General features: G+C 36.4%; 1 protein-coding gene and 1 non-coding gene across 2 annotated transcripts; both read left to right on the forward strand.

The window, feature by feature from the left end:
- The first annotated feature begins 5453 nt into the window (after nucleotides 1–5453).
- Nucleotides 5454–5508, forward strand: MIR8018 (microRNA MIR8018). Its single transcript, NR_127179.1, has one exon. It is a non-coding gene; the product is annotated as a microRNA MIR8018 (primary transcript).
- Nucleotides 5509–6361: 853 nt separating this feature from the next.
- Nucleotides 6362–13277, forward strand: LOC102590930 (uncharacterized). Its single transcript, XM_006339940.2, has 7 exons — nucleotides 6362–6601; nucleotides 7389–7468; nucleotides 8256–8326; nucleotides 12017–12087; nucleotides 12172–12253; nucleotides 12471–12520; nucleotides 13050–13277. Exons 1-7 carry the CDS (start codon nucleotides 6503–6505, stop codon nucleotides 13119–13121), a joined length of 525 nt encoding a protein of 174 aa, XP_006340002.1. The 5' UTR covers nucleotides 6362–6502; the 3' UTR covers nucleotides 13122–13277.

The raw sequence follows: 13277 nt of genomic DNA on the forward strand, positions 1-13277 counted from the left end.
CTCCTTCTGTAGAATCCATTAGTCGAACTCCCAATCGTGCAAGTCTATGCACATTTTTCACTAGCTCTCTCTTTTCTTCCTCAACATGGGAGGTACTACCCATGGACAACCTGCTTAAAGCATCAGCAACAACATTAGCCTTACCTGGGTGATAAAGAATACTCATATCATAATCCTTGAGTAATTCCAACCACCTCCTTTGTCTAAGATTAAGCCCTTTCTGAGTAAACACATACTGAAGGTTCTTGTGATCGGTGAACACATCCACATGAACACCATAAAGATAATGCCGCCATATTTTTAAAGCAAAAACTACAACAGCCAACTCTAAGTCATGGGTTGGGTAATTCTTCTCATGAACCTTCAACTGTATGGAGGCATAAGCTATAACTTTGCCATTCTGCATTAGTACACAACCCAAACCAACTCTAGACGCATCACAATACACAACAAAGCCTTGTGTACCTTCTGGTAAGGTCAACACTGGGCAGTGGTCAACCTCTTTTTCAATTCCTGAAAGCTTTTCTCACAAGCTTCAAACCATTGAAACTTCACTATTTTCTGAGTCAACTTGGTCAAAGGGGACGAAATAGACGAGAACCCCTCTACGAACCTTCTATAATATCCAAGTCAAACCCAAGAAACTCCTAATATCAGTTGGAGATGTGGGTCTAGGCCAATTCTGCACTACCTCTATCGTTTGGGTATCAACTCTAATTCCATCACCGAAAACTATGTGACCCAAGAACGCCACAGACTCAATCCAAAACTCACATTTAGAAAACTTAGAATATAACTCCTTATCTTTCAAAGTTTGAAGAACTATTTTGAGATGACTAGCATGATCTTCTTCATTCCTTGAATATATTAGTATGTCATTAATGAAAACGATAACAAACATATCTAAATAAGGTTTTAATACTCTATTCATAAGGTCCATGAATGCTACAGGTGCATTAGTTAAATCGAACGACATGACCAGAAACTCATAGTGACCATAACGGGTCCTGAATGCTGTCTTGGGAATATGACATTCCCTTACTTTCAACTGATGGTAGCCAGATCTGAGGTCTATCTTAGAAAAATAGAAGCACCCTGAAGCTGATCGAAAAGATCATCAATTCTCGGAAGAGGATACTTGTTCTTGATGGTAACCTTGTTCAACTGACGGTAATCTATACACATCCTAAGGGAACCATCTTTCTTTCTCACAAATAGGACCGGAGCACCCCAAGGTGAGATACTTTGACGAATAAAAACTTTCTCTAAAAGATTTTTCAACTACTCTTTTTAACTCTTTTCAACTCTGCTGGTGCCATGATATATAGCGGAATAGAGATATGCCGAGTATCATGAATAATATCTATATCGAAGTCTATTTCTCTCTCAGGAGGGACTCCGGGAAGATCATCCGGAAAGACTTATGGAAACTCTTTTACTACTGAAACTGACTAAATATGAGGTATCTCAACACTAGAGTCATTAATTCAAACTAAGTGATAGACACACCCCTTGGAAACTAACTTTCTCACCTTAAGGTATGAAATAAAACGACCCTTAGGTACTGCTGAACTACTCTTCAATTCTATAACTGGTTCACTGGAAACTGGAACTTGACTACTCGAGTTCTACAATCTATTGATGCATAACAGGCATGAAGCCAGTCCATACCTAGAATGACATCAAAATCTACCATGTCTAACTCAACTAAATAAGCCATGGTACTCTTGTGATTGACGGGAACAGAACAATCACGATAGACTCTTTCTGCTAGAATAGACTCACCATCAGGTGTAGAAACACTGAAGGCTCAAGAAGTTACTCAGGAAGAACATCAAAATTTAAGACTTGATCATACCAGTGACAACATCTGGCGAATCCTCTTGCTCTCGGCAACTAGCGATAGAATAAAGACGGTTTCCTTCTCCGTCTGCCCTTGAAGTAGCTCATCTAGATGCAGCTCTATCTGGTGGAGCAACTAAAGAAGACTGGGCTCTATGGCCCTCATTACCATTACTCTGTCTACTCTTAGGACACTCTCTCATAAAATGACCGTTCTGGCCACACTTGAAAGCAACTTGTGGAGTTATCACGACACATCCCTGAGTGGCTCCTACCACACTTAGCACATGCATGAGTCTTAGTACCCCTTTGTGCCTTACAACCTTGCGAATGCGCATGTCTAGCTCTAAAGTTCTGAGAATTCTGACTATTGTACTCACATTTGTTTCTGGGTGCATGTGCACTAACAGCTGATGGAGCAGGTCCTTTCTACTTATGTTGGAAAGAAGACCAGTTCACGTTACTCTTTTGATGCCCGGATTCATTCCTTGATATCTTAGCCTCTTATTCTTAAACTTTTCGCTATCCTTCAACTTGTCCTCCTCAACTTGTTGCACATGGATCATCAGCTTTGTTATGTCCATGTCACCTATTAGCATGGTTACCTTACATTTCTTACTTGACAGACGAGACAACCCAGCAACAAATAAACTCATTCTGCTCCTCATGTTAGCAATAATCTTTTTGCTTCTCTTAGCTCACTAGGAAAACACTTCATGAAGGCACTCTCGACCATAGGCCAACTCACAATCGGTTATGCGTAAGCACGAGTTGGAAAAAGACTTTTATAGAGATGCACTCTATTGCACGAAGTGAGTATGAAAGAAGTAAAGGAATTCCTAAATATTGCAGCCTCCTAATTAAAGATGTGGCGCGCTTCACACCGATAACTAGGACTCTACAGATACGACTTCATAGACTCACTAGGACTCTTGAACTCTGTGCTCTGATACCAAGTTTGTCACTCCCTGAGCCTACACTCTTGACATGGCTGGCACTCGAGAACCATTGTTGGCCCCAAGCGAACCCTTGGCCTGGCTTACTTACTCAGCGGAAGACTTTACTCAATATAAATACTTTTAAATCAAGTAAACTGAACTGCTCAAAATATAAATTAGAATGTATTATAATAACATTCACTGCCAAAGTGGCAACTCAAGTCTCAACTTAACTGAAAAGGAAAAGTAAAGACTCATGAACTAACATCACTAACTCTATCTATGAAGCCTCTAAACAACTGAGATGGACGTCGGGACAAGACCCACGACATCCTAATGAACTAAAATACTGAAAGCAATAAAAAGGATCCTTCGGAAAGCTAGGAGGCTCACCAACTGACTCTGAGTGCTCAACTGAATCAATGAGGCGCTGGATGCTGATCCTGGTTACCTGCGTCTGCATCATAATAATATGCAGGCCAACTAGCATCAGTACATTGAATGTATGAGTATGCGAGTTGAAGTGTTAAACATAACTTAAGCTTGAAACGAATCTGAAAGAAACACTTACCTTGGCTTTACTCAACTCCTGAATAGCTTAACTCAATATAAAGCAATAAAACACATGCAATATATGGAAAGCTTTTAAAACAATAGAAAACAACTTAGTTCGTTAAAGAAAATGCAATAACAAACTTAACTTTACTTATATAATAAAGTAATATAGTTTCTGTGGGAGTTTCTCTAACCGACAACCACCACTATGAGCCTAAGTGGTGATACAACGTCTTGTCCACGCTACCAGAATTGTCCTATACTTTGACATCATATAGAACGCTTAACTAAGTGAATCCACTAGTCTATGCTAAAAGCATCTTAAGGAGTCATCTAAAAAGTATGATCCTTTACTACCCATGATGGCTACACGGTTTACAGAGACTTGAGTTAATATGAACTCGCATCTCCATATCGGTGCTCAATACTACTCCCAAAATATACTTAGCTCATGTGTTTTTAAAACAAACTTCTTTCTTTGGTTTGAGATAATTACTCAAAACTTAGCTTAAAAGCTCTTTTGGAAATCTCAGTTTCCTTTTTGTCTTCAAATGTGAAAATATTTTAACTCTTGGGAATACTTAGTTCCCGTATAGTCTTTGAAGAATGAACTTTACTCTTACTCTTTACTGAAAACTAGCTCAAAGGCTCTTTTGGAAATCTCAATTTCCTTTCTTGTTTAAATGTAAAAACATTTACTCTTTGGGAATACATAGTTTCGATATACTCTTTTGAAGAAATGAACTACAAACTTTACTATTTATTCAAATCAAAACTCAAGTCTTAAAACAAAGTTGAAACATTTGTAAAAGACTTTTGGAAAACTTTATGAACTTCTCTTGACTTGACTCTTAACTCTCCTTGAATTGAATTATGGATTCAAGGATTGTGATTTGTGGTAGGAAAGATCTCATGATGTTTTGAAGTGTTTTTAGATAGCTAAACATGAGAAAAGATAAAAAAAATCATTGTCTGAGGGCAGGTCCGCGACACAGAGATGTATTTAAATTTTAGTCGCAAAAATACTTTTTGAGGCAGAACGGTCCGTGACCGCTCCGCGATGCGAAGGCATTTTCCCCAATCTGGGGAGCAGGTCCGCGACGCGGAGCTAGTGCCCAGATTTGCCCGACTAAATTTTTTCTTCGTTTTCCAACCCCAATTCACCCAAACTCGATTCTTTTCCCAAATTCTTTTTAGATACAGATACCCAACAAATGTACGTAAGAACCTAACTCCAACCAACTCAATAATTTGATATAACGATCTCATAAACTTCTCAATTTCAACCCAACTCAAGAACATTATCAAATTCAAGAATAGATATCAAGAACATCAACTTTCAAACTCTTTTAGGACGAATTCACACTGAAATAAACATGTTTGGCACGTGGGTGAACAAACCCAACGTTATGAAAGCCTCACATACCTTGTAGGATTAAATCCTTGGCGAAATCCACACGAAAATCTCCAAGAAATCGATTAACTTTGAACTTTCTTCTCCTTTCTCCTCTTCTCTTTTCTCCAAGCCCTAGCGTGAACTTTAACTTTTCTAAACTGGTCTAATTCTGATTAGACCTTAACTTAATTACCAAAAACGAAATAAATTAATAGGGTACGGAAAAGACCAAAACACCCTTTAAAATTCGGATTGGACATTTCTTTATTTGAACAACCCAACTTCGAATGGGCATATCTCACTCATACGAACTTGGAATCGCGCAAACTCGGCGGCGTTGGAAAGATCATTCCAAGATATTTCCTACGATATCTGGAAACACACTTAACTCAATCTGAGGTAGGAGTTATGGTCGTTTGAAGTTGACCAAAAACTCAACTGAACATACTTAACAAATTTCCAGATTTTTATATTCTTTCCAAAAATGGTTATTTCCAATTCCTAACTTCTTCTTAGTTATTTCAAATTGGCGAGATGTTACACTTGGTCATGTATATCATGTCTTCGGAGAACCTTTTTCTAATGACTTGGAGTATTAATGAACGTAAAAAAGCAGCTAACATTGTTTAAACCTTAACTTAGAGTAAAAAGTCAGGTTTTAGGCTTGGAATGGGTGAGAAAAGTTCGAAATACCTTTATTAAAAAGATGACAAAAACCTTTCACGGGGTCATCTATGGTTCGTGGTTTATTTTACGAACCGTAGATCCCATCCGTGGAATTCATACTAAATTTTAAGGCTCAAATTTTCATTCTACGGGTCTAAACTACGATCCGTATAAGTTTTTGCGGACCATATAATTCATATTCAATTTTAAGGCTCAAAAGTTCATTCCACTGTAACAATCAAAGCTACACAAATTTGTACCAAGTATTGTTTAATTCTTTCACAAATACTAGATTTGAGTATGATGTTATCTAAAAGAATAGTCTTTAAAGATTATACTAGCATAACTTTTAAAAATAAAAATGGAAAAGGGTCAAAATTGTTCCTGAACTATGTGAAATAGATCACTTATATCCTCTATTATATTTTGGGATAAAAAATGCCTCTGCCTTTATCTCAAGAGACCACACATATCGTCAAGAGTTAACAACCCAAATTTTTATTGACTTGACAAGCCACATGGAACTAACTCCTCCACCTAAGCATTCTTAACTAGGATTCACTACAAAAAAATGGATCTTTAGCAGCGACATAAGTCACCATAAAATTCCAAAATATCGCTACTAAAGGTTTTCACTAATTTTTATCATTAGATTATAAAAATGATTTTTGTTTTTCTTTATAATAGAGATATTATTTTTTTTAAATCACAAATAATATTGATTGAAGAGGCATTTGAAGATACTATTTGTTTTATTTTTATGTCATATTTAAATACATAAAATGTACAATAAAACATTGAGTTGAGGAGTAACTTTAGTGCTTTTTGTAATAATAAATTATTGTAGATCTATATTAATTTTAGAAAATTAGGTCATAACCAAAAATTAGTTGCCATATTTTTTAATTGAAAAAATGGGTTTTAATGGCAACTTTTTTTATCCCAAAATATAAGTGAGGATAAAAGAAAAAGAGTGAAAATTTCAAAACTTTGCATCAGAAATCAGAGGAAGGAGAAGAAAACACGAAAGATGTGCGGAGATATTGGTTCCGCAAGGAAGATGAGGAATCCATAAAGTAAGCAGGAGAAAGGGTTGGAGAAGAAAATGGAGAAATCAATGGAAGGATCCGTTGCCGCGCCGATTATATTCCTTATCGTCGTCGCCGTTCAGTACCTTTCCCGTTATGTCGAACTCAATACCAGTGTATTTTCTCCATTTCCCACCTCTTATCAAAAATTTATATTAACTTCACAATGTGTATGATATTTGGATTCATGTACCTCTGTGCTTTTATTTCTCATCCGATACGTTGTTGATTTTGTCACCTCATTTATCTGTTTGTGAGAGAGAAACTGTGTACGTACACATATACAACAATTTATACTTGCATATCATATCCAGACAGAGGCGGACCTATGTGTGTACGTATGAGGTGTAACTTTGGGAAAAATTATGTATATATGTGTATATTTAGCTTGAGATATGAGATATATTTCATTAAGCACTTTAAGAACACTAGAACTTATTGGTGCAGTGGTTTAAACCATGCGCCCCTCCTAGGAGAATTTATGGCTAAAATATGGAGCATGTGAACTCGTGGTCTCTCTGAAAAAGTAGATATTTTATGTATATATTTTCTAAAATTGATATAATATTATCTGTTGGCAGTCATGCTACAAGTAAGCTAAATGTTGCACTTGGTTGAATGTTGAGTTATTTATCTATACTACCAATATATATATATATATATATATATATATATACACATGTATACACACAGACAACCGATTGCTTACTATTGATCTTCTCTGTTATTTGAATATCCATTTGTCAAGAGTTTTAACACAAATGAAGTCATATTGTTTGTAGGTCAAAGTCTTTTTTTTCTTCCTGTTCAGATATATCACAATTCTTCTAATCTTTTTTCTTAAACAATAATTGTTTTGTTTTGCTATTGTCTTATCTCTAATATAACAGTCTTTGTTGTCAGAGAGTTGCTGTAAATGCTGAGGAGCTGAAGTTGCGTGCAGAAATTAAGCAGCTGCAAAAGGAAGCGAATGCCATGTCACAGTAAGTGATTCCAATTGTTCAAGTAACTAATCTTTATGTGATCTTGTATAGGAATTCAACAAGAGTTCTGCACATGAGTGTTATATTTTCTCTATCTGTTAAAGCTCTCTTGATCTATATTTATCTTTGATAATTTCTCTATCAATATGACAAGTTACATCCTTCTAGTAATCCTCTGTCACATTCTATATGCTTTATTTTACTCGAGGTAGAGTTTAAGATGTCAATTTGACTTTTACCTCACCTGATCAAAACAATATGTTAGTTTGACTTATATTATAACAATGATAGTGGATTAGAATGTTAGAGTAAGTTTGATAGAGAAAATCATGTATCAAAGTTTAAAAAGTTGAATAATTTAATGAATCTGAATTCTTGAAGGTTGCAAAAATTGTAATTAAATGAAACTATCTCTAACATTTTTGAATGTTACAACACCAGAAGGGTGTCATATTGGAGAGGGTGGAGTATTATTTATCTTCATATCTATACGGAATGGAAAACTATATATTGATAGTTAATGGTAGATGGTGAAAACAAAAGTTGCTGTTTTTAAGTAGACACATGATATCAATAATTTCCATGTTATGCTGTATAAAACTTATGATGTGTCTTAGGAAATGTTCAGGTTTCCAACCAAAATACTTGTATTTCTTCTGTTCCTTCTGGGATTTTAGTTAAGAAAGTGAGAGTTGTCATAGGCTGGTAATTCACTTTGTAGGTGATAATAATTTTGTACAGTATATATGATATGTAAAAGCTTATGTTGTTTTCATAATGATTTCAGGCCTTCAACATTTGCACAAGCTGCCAAACTAAGGAGGACGGCAGCAGCCAAGGAGCAGGAGCTTGCAAAAAGTATGGCATATACTACCATACTAAGAATAGATACTATTGTTTATCCATAATTCTTATAGACTTGATTTATGGGAATGCTTCTACATAGGTTCGTAATTCTCCATCAAAGTATAGTTGGACAAGTAAAATAGCATGTAGAAAGAAACTTAAGGTACTCATAGTAGAAAACACTAGAAATGGCAGTCAGAGTCCCGAATTCTCTATTTTGTCTGGTGTACTTGGGCTACCATAGAAAGCAAACTAATAGAAGAATGCTTGGAGATACTTCTATCAAATTTAGCTACGCCAGTACTAATTAGTCTTGTACCAATATTCCTAAAGTATATGGATGGTGAAACAACCAAACAGAGATGTCTTTAAGAGCAAAACATCCGTCTTTTTAGGTTCAGAAATAAAGGAACAAGGTTTGGCGTGCTAACAGTTTTACTTCAACATCTTATCTTTTTTCGTACTGACCCATGATATCCTCTCAGCACATCACAATTAGCGTGCACGCATCCAGCAAATTGCTTCCTAATTTTCTAGAGGACTTGGGGGACAGGGTGTTAGAATGTATGGTGGAATGTATGCGTCCACCAGTGATGACTGGACCAGGTCCCTAGACAGAATAATAGTGTGGAAAATAAATAGCTCAAAGTAGATCAGGTACAAGGATTTTACGTGGAAACCCCCTTGCTCAAGGGAGGTGAAAACCACGTCCTGTACTCACATGATTTCAACCCAAACTCCGCAAAGTTTTAGATTACAAATTCTTGCAACCTAGGAATTAAAACTCTTTAATCCCTTCCCCCTTATTGTAGCAACTATACTACAAAGGAAACTAAGCAATAACTCTATTGCCCACTAAACCAACTAACTCTAGTTGATCTAGACTTTAAGAACCCAACAAGGCTAACTCTAGCCACCAACTCAAATCTTGAAGATAAGAGCTAAACAAGCAGCAACTCTGCTGCACCCAAACATCAACTAACTCTAGTTGACACTCCTAGGCAACTCTACCCAAGAGAACATCAAAACAATAATGTAAAAAGGCTTGACTAAAACATAGATGATTCGACTAACTAAGTCTAGTTAATCCGACTCAACCTAAAGCCGCAACCGATCTACTATCCTTTATAACTTAGGAGTAGACTTATAATATAAGAACATAAGACACAAAGCTCAAAATACAACAAAGACGCTTCAACACTTCATCTGATCCCTTGTTGAGCATGAGAGTGTTCTTCCTTGAAGATGGCTTTTTCTTAGTGAGCTTATGAATTTTCAGAAATTCAAAACTTTGTTTGCCAAATCTTGGATTTGTGTTTGGAGAAAAGACTATTATCAAATGGACACAAACCCTTGGGACAAAGCCATTGGCTGAGAGCCTGCTACTCTAAAAAGTCGTGCATCAACCATGTCAAATTTGACAGTTTTTAGACACCTGCCTTTTGTCTTTCCTCAACCAGGTCCCTTGTTAGATCCGAAAGTTTGTTAAATCATCAAAACTTCAAATCAACTTAACATAACAATTTCCCCCTTTTTGATGATGACAAACTAATATCTAGCCACTTCAACTTTCGTCCCTTGGTTTCGTTCATTCCCTTTATCATCAGTCCCAATGCCAGAAGCAGTGTTTTGGACGGCGAGAGGCGACAAAAGGCGACAAGGGCCTGCCTCGCCACGAGGTGAGGCGAGCGGTGAGGTGCTCACCTTTTTGAATTAAGGCGCCAATTAATACCAAAAATTAAAATTTTTAATTGCACATATAAATATCGAAAATCTTAATAGCAATAACATATATTAGCAAATATTTGAATTTAAAAAACTAATAGTGAACAAAGCACCGAGTGAGTGAACAACCCTGTTCACTACCACACTGAAAACAGAGCACAGTAGTGAGTGAAAAACAGAGTAGTGAAGAAGAAGAAGAAAAGAAGAGAAGAATTAGAAGAGAAGAAAAAGAAGAAGAAGAAGAAGAGAAGAACTGAAGAAGAAGAAACGTACCTGGCAGCAGTCACGAAGCGGCGAAGGAGCAGTAGTCGCGCCGTCAGTTGAAGAAGAAGGTCGCGAAGTCGGTGTTTGCAAAAAGGAGGCAAGCACGAAGGGTTCGCGACTGAGGAGAAGAGGAGGCAATCGCAAATGTGGAATGTTTGCAAAAATACCCCAAAAAAACCCTAATTTTGGCTTTTCATTATAAATCAGACCTTTAAAAAAAAAAAAAAAAAAGGCGACGCCAGCCTTGTCGCAAAAGGTTGCCAAAGGGCGCCATTTTCATCTCGCCTCGCCTTATCGCCAAAGGCGAAAGGCGAGCGCCTTTCACAACACTGGCCAGAAGACTGAGTCTTTACTGGATCTGGTCCCTTGTTAGATCCTGAAGTTTGTTAAATCATCAAAACTTAACATCAACTCCAAAATAACACAGGCGTTCTCAATGGCTGTCATAACAAATGGTCAGTTCCATTAACACGTGTTGTACCCCATGAATACTAAGCTAGGAATATTAAAGGGCCAAATACACCAGCCTGTTTTTAGGACTTAAAATTATTTGAGCGACTATCCTTTTAAGTAGCAAGTTTCCATAATTCTTTGATTATTGACACTTTTTTCCTGCCAGTTAGAGCATAAATAGTTAGAAACCAAGTCTACTATCCTTCTTATGGTTAAAAACTAATGACAGCTTGGTGTGATTTTCTATTAAGACCTATGTTGTTCGAACTCTTCAAAAATGTTGACGGGTGTGTGTAGGATCCTCCAAAGCTAGTGTATTGTTCGAGGATCCTACACGGGTGCGGCAATATTTCTGGAGAGTCTAAGTAACATAGATTAAGATGATTTATGATTTTTTTTAGGAAGATGTAGAAAGATCTCCACATGATAATCTTCACTTAGGAGGAGCAATAATTGAGTACCAAAAAAGCTAATGGTGGTGGTTTGAGAAGAAAGTAATTCATATCAAAATATAAATGGAACAAAAGATATGTGCACATGAGTGGTTGCTAGTGTAAAAACAGTCAGAAAATGTAGACGAGTATCTCATGTATTGAAAAAGAACTAACCAATAATATACACATATGATGCATGCTATTTACAAATTTGATTTTGTTTATTGATGAAAGTAGTGAAGGAGTCAACAAGAAAGTTGGAACTGAAGCTAGGTAATCTAGAGAATAAGGGTATTAGGATGTGTAGAAGTAAAACTGCATCTGTGTGCTGCAAGTTACATCCCTCATAAGAAGAACAAAGGTGATCTGAGATTAAATGGGATTGTGGCACCTATGTGCAGACAAATTCAATCTTGGTTCAGATTCCTAGAAGAATGGTACGATAGATGCTGATATGACACATTGAATCCATGCAGACTTAGCAAAGAGAAGAACTTAATGGATGCATAAGAACCAAATTGGTGGTACTCTTGTAAGTTGAGAGTATAGATTAGTCATGTTGGCAGTTGGTATACTTACATTTCATCTCATTTTTGCCAAAAGTATTCTAGTTGACTTTTTGATTTGTACATCAGTGAAAGAATAAAGAGATCCTCTAGTATTAGAAAGCCCTTAAATTTGTCGTAAAATTAAATTATTGAGTACATGATTCTCAGAGGGTATCAAGGCGAGGATTCATATACCTGTTTCAAATATTATGAGATTGAGGTGTATTTGGTGTTCTTGTTGTCGTTTACTCTGAATAACTACATTTAGTTCCATACAGATCAAGAAAAGCTCATGAAAGAGATGAAATCGTCATATGATAAAAACAGAAAGGCCCTAATGGTTGTAAAGGTAATGAATGTGAGCTTTGCTAGTCAAGACGTTGATAACCTTTGTTAAAATTATAAAATACTTAATCAGCTACTGATCACACAGATCTTGACTTACTTCTTGATGATTATCTGGTTTTGGCGTATCCCTGTAGCTTCCATACCTAAGCAGCTCCTGCAACCATTCGGTAATCTGTTATCCCTTGGTATTTTTGGTTTCTTGACACTGAGCGTCATTTTTTCAACTTTAGGACTTTTGTGATATATTCTAGTAATATTGATTTTATATTTCACTAATTAGCTGTGCCATGCCTTTCAATGGGATAGACAGTAAATATATATTTATTTCTTTCACCGCCATTGTGTGACTGTGTCACTGATCTGCTATAACTTTCCATGTTGCAGGTAGGATATTGTCTTGGCAATCTGGAGGTCCATCGAATGAAAATGTGATGGTAACTACTGTGAGGATTTAGCGTTGATTGGAATTTTCTTTTTAAGGAAAACTGTGACTGTATGAACTAGTAATGAACTTAGGTCTTGAGTTTGAACCTTTGAAGCTTGGTGGGAGTACTCACTCAATTTCTGGGAAGGGTATAGTTGCTGATATCTTGAGACAAGTTTAAGAAGTTAGGAAAAGATAATTTGGTTTTTGTTGGTGGTGTGCGCGGGGGTGGGGGGCTGCTTATTCTCTCGTATTTCCATCAGTCCTCATTTCCTATGAAATCCCAAGTTCAATTAGCTATGAGAATTCCTTGATCGATAATTTTGGTGTCCGTTCACTTACAAAAATGTGACTGAGAGTTTGAAGATCTCAGTCTTGTTTACCATTTCTTACTTTCTGTGATTCATTTGTAACGTTTATTATGTCAAATCTTGTCCTTCTTTAGTGGTGTGCCAAATCCAGTATTCATGAATCATGTCACTTCCAAAAATGTCTTTTTATTGAAGAATGTTTGACAAACTCTGTGTATGCAACTGCAGGTGGGAGTCATTCCATGGTTAATATTGTCCACTAGAGTCAGCAAACTTATCTGCCGGAAAATATTCAAATAGGAGAGTAAGGCTCTAGATACACATCAATCGAAAAGAGCCAAGATGGCCAGTCTACTGATGTGTATTTATTTGATTGCAATTAATATTCACATCGATCTATAGATGAAATTTTGTCCTGAACGAGTCGAATAATACTGTATCATTTTTGACAAGATA

Source organism: Solanum tuberosum, unplaced genomic scaffold, assembly GCF_000226075.1.
Source record: "Solanum tuberosum cultivar DM 1-3 516 R44 unplaced genomic scaffold, SolTub_3.0 scf00013, whole genome shotgun sequence".
NCBI classification, from domain to species: domain Eukaryota; kingdom Viridiplantae; phylum Streptophyta; class Magnoliopsida; order Solanales; family Solanaceae; genus Solanum; species Solanum tuberosum.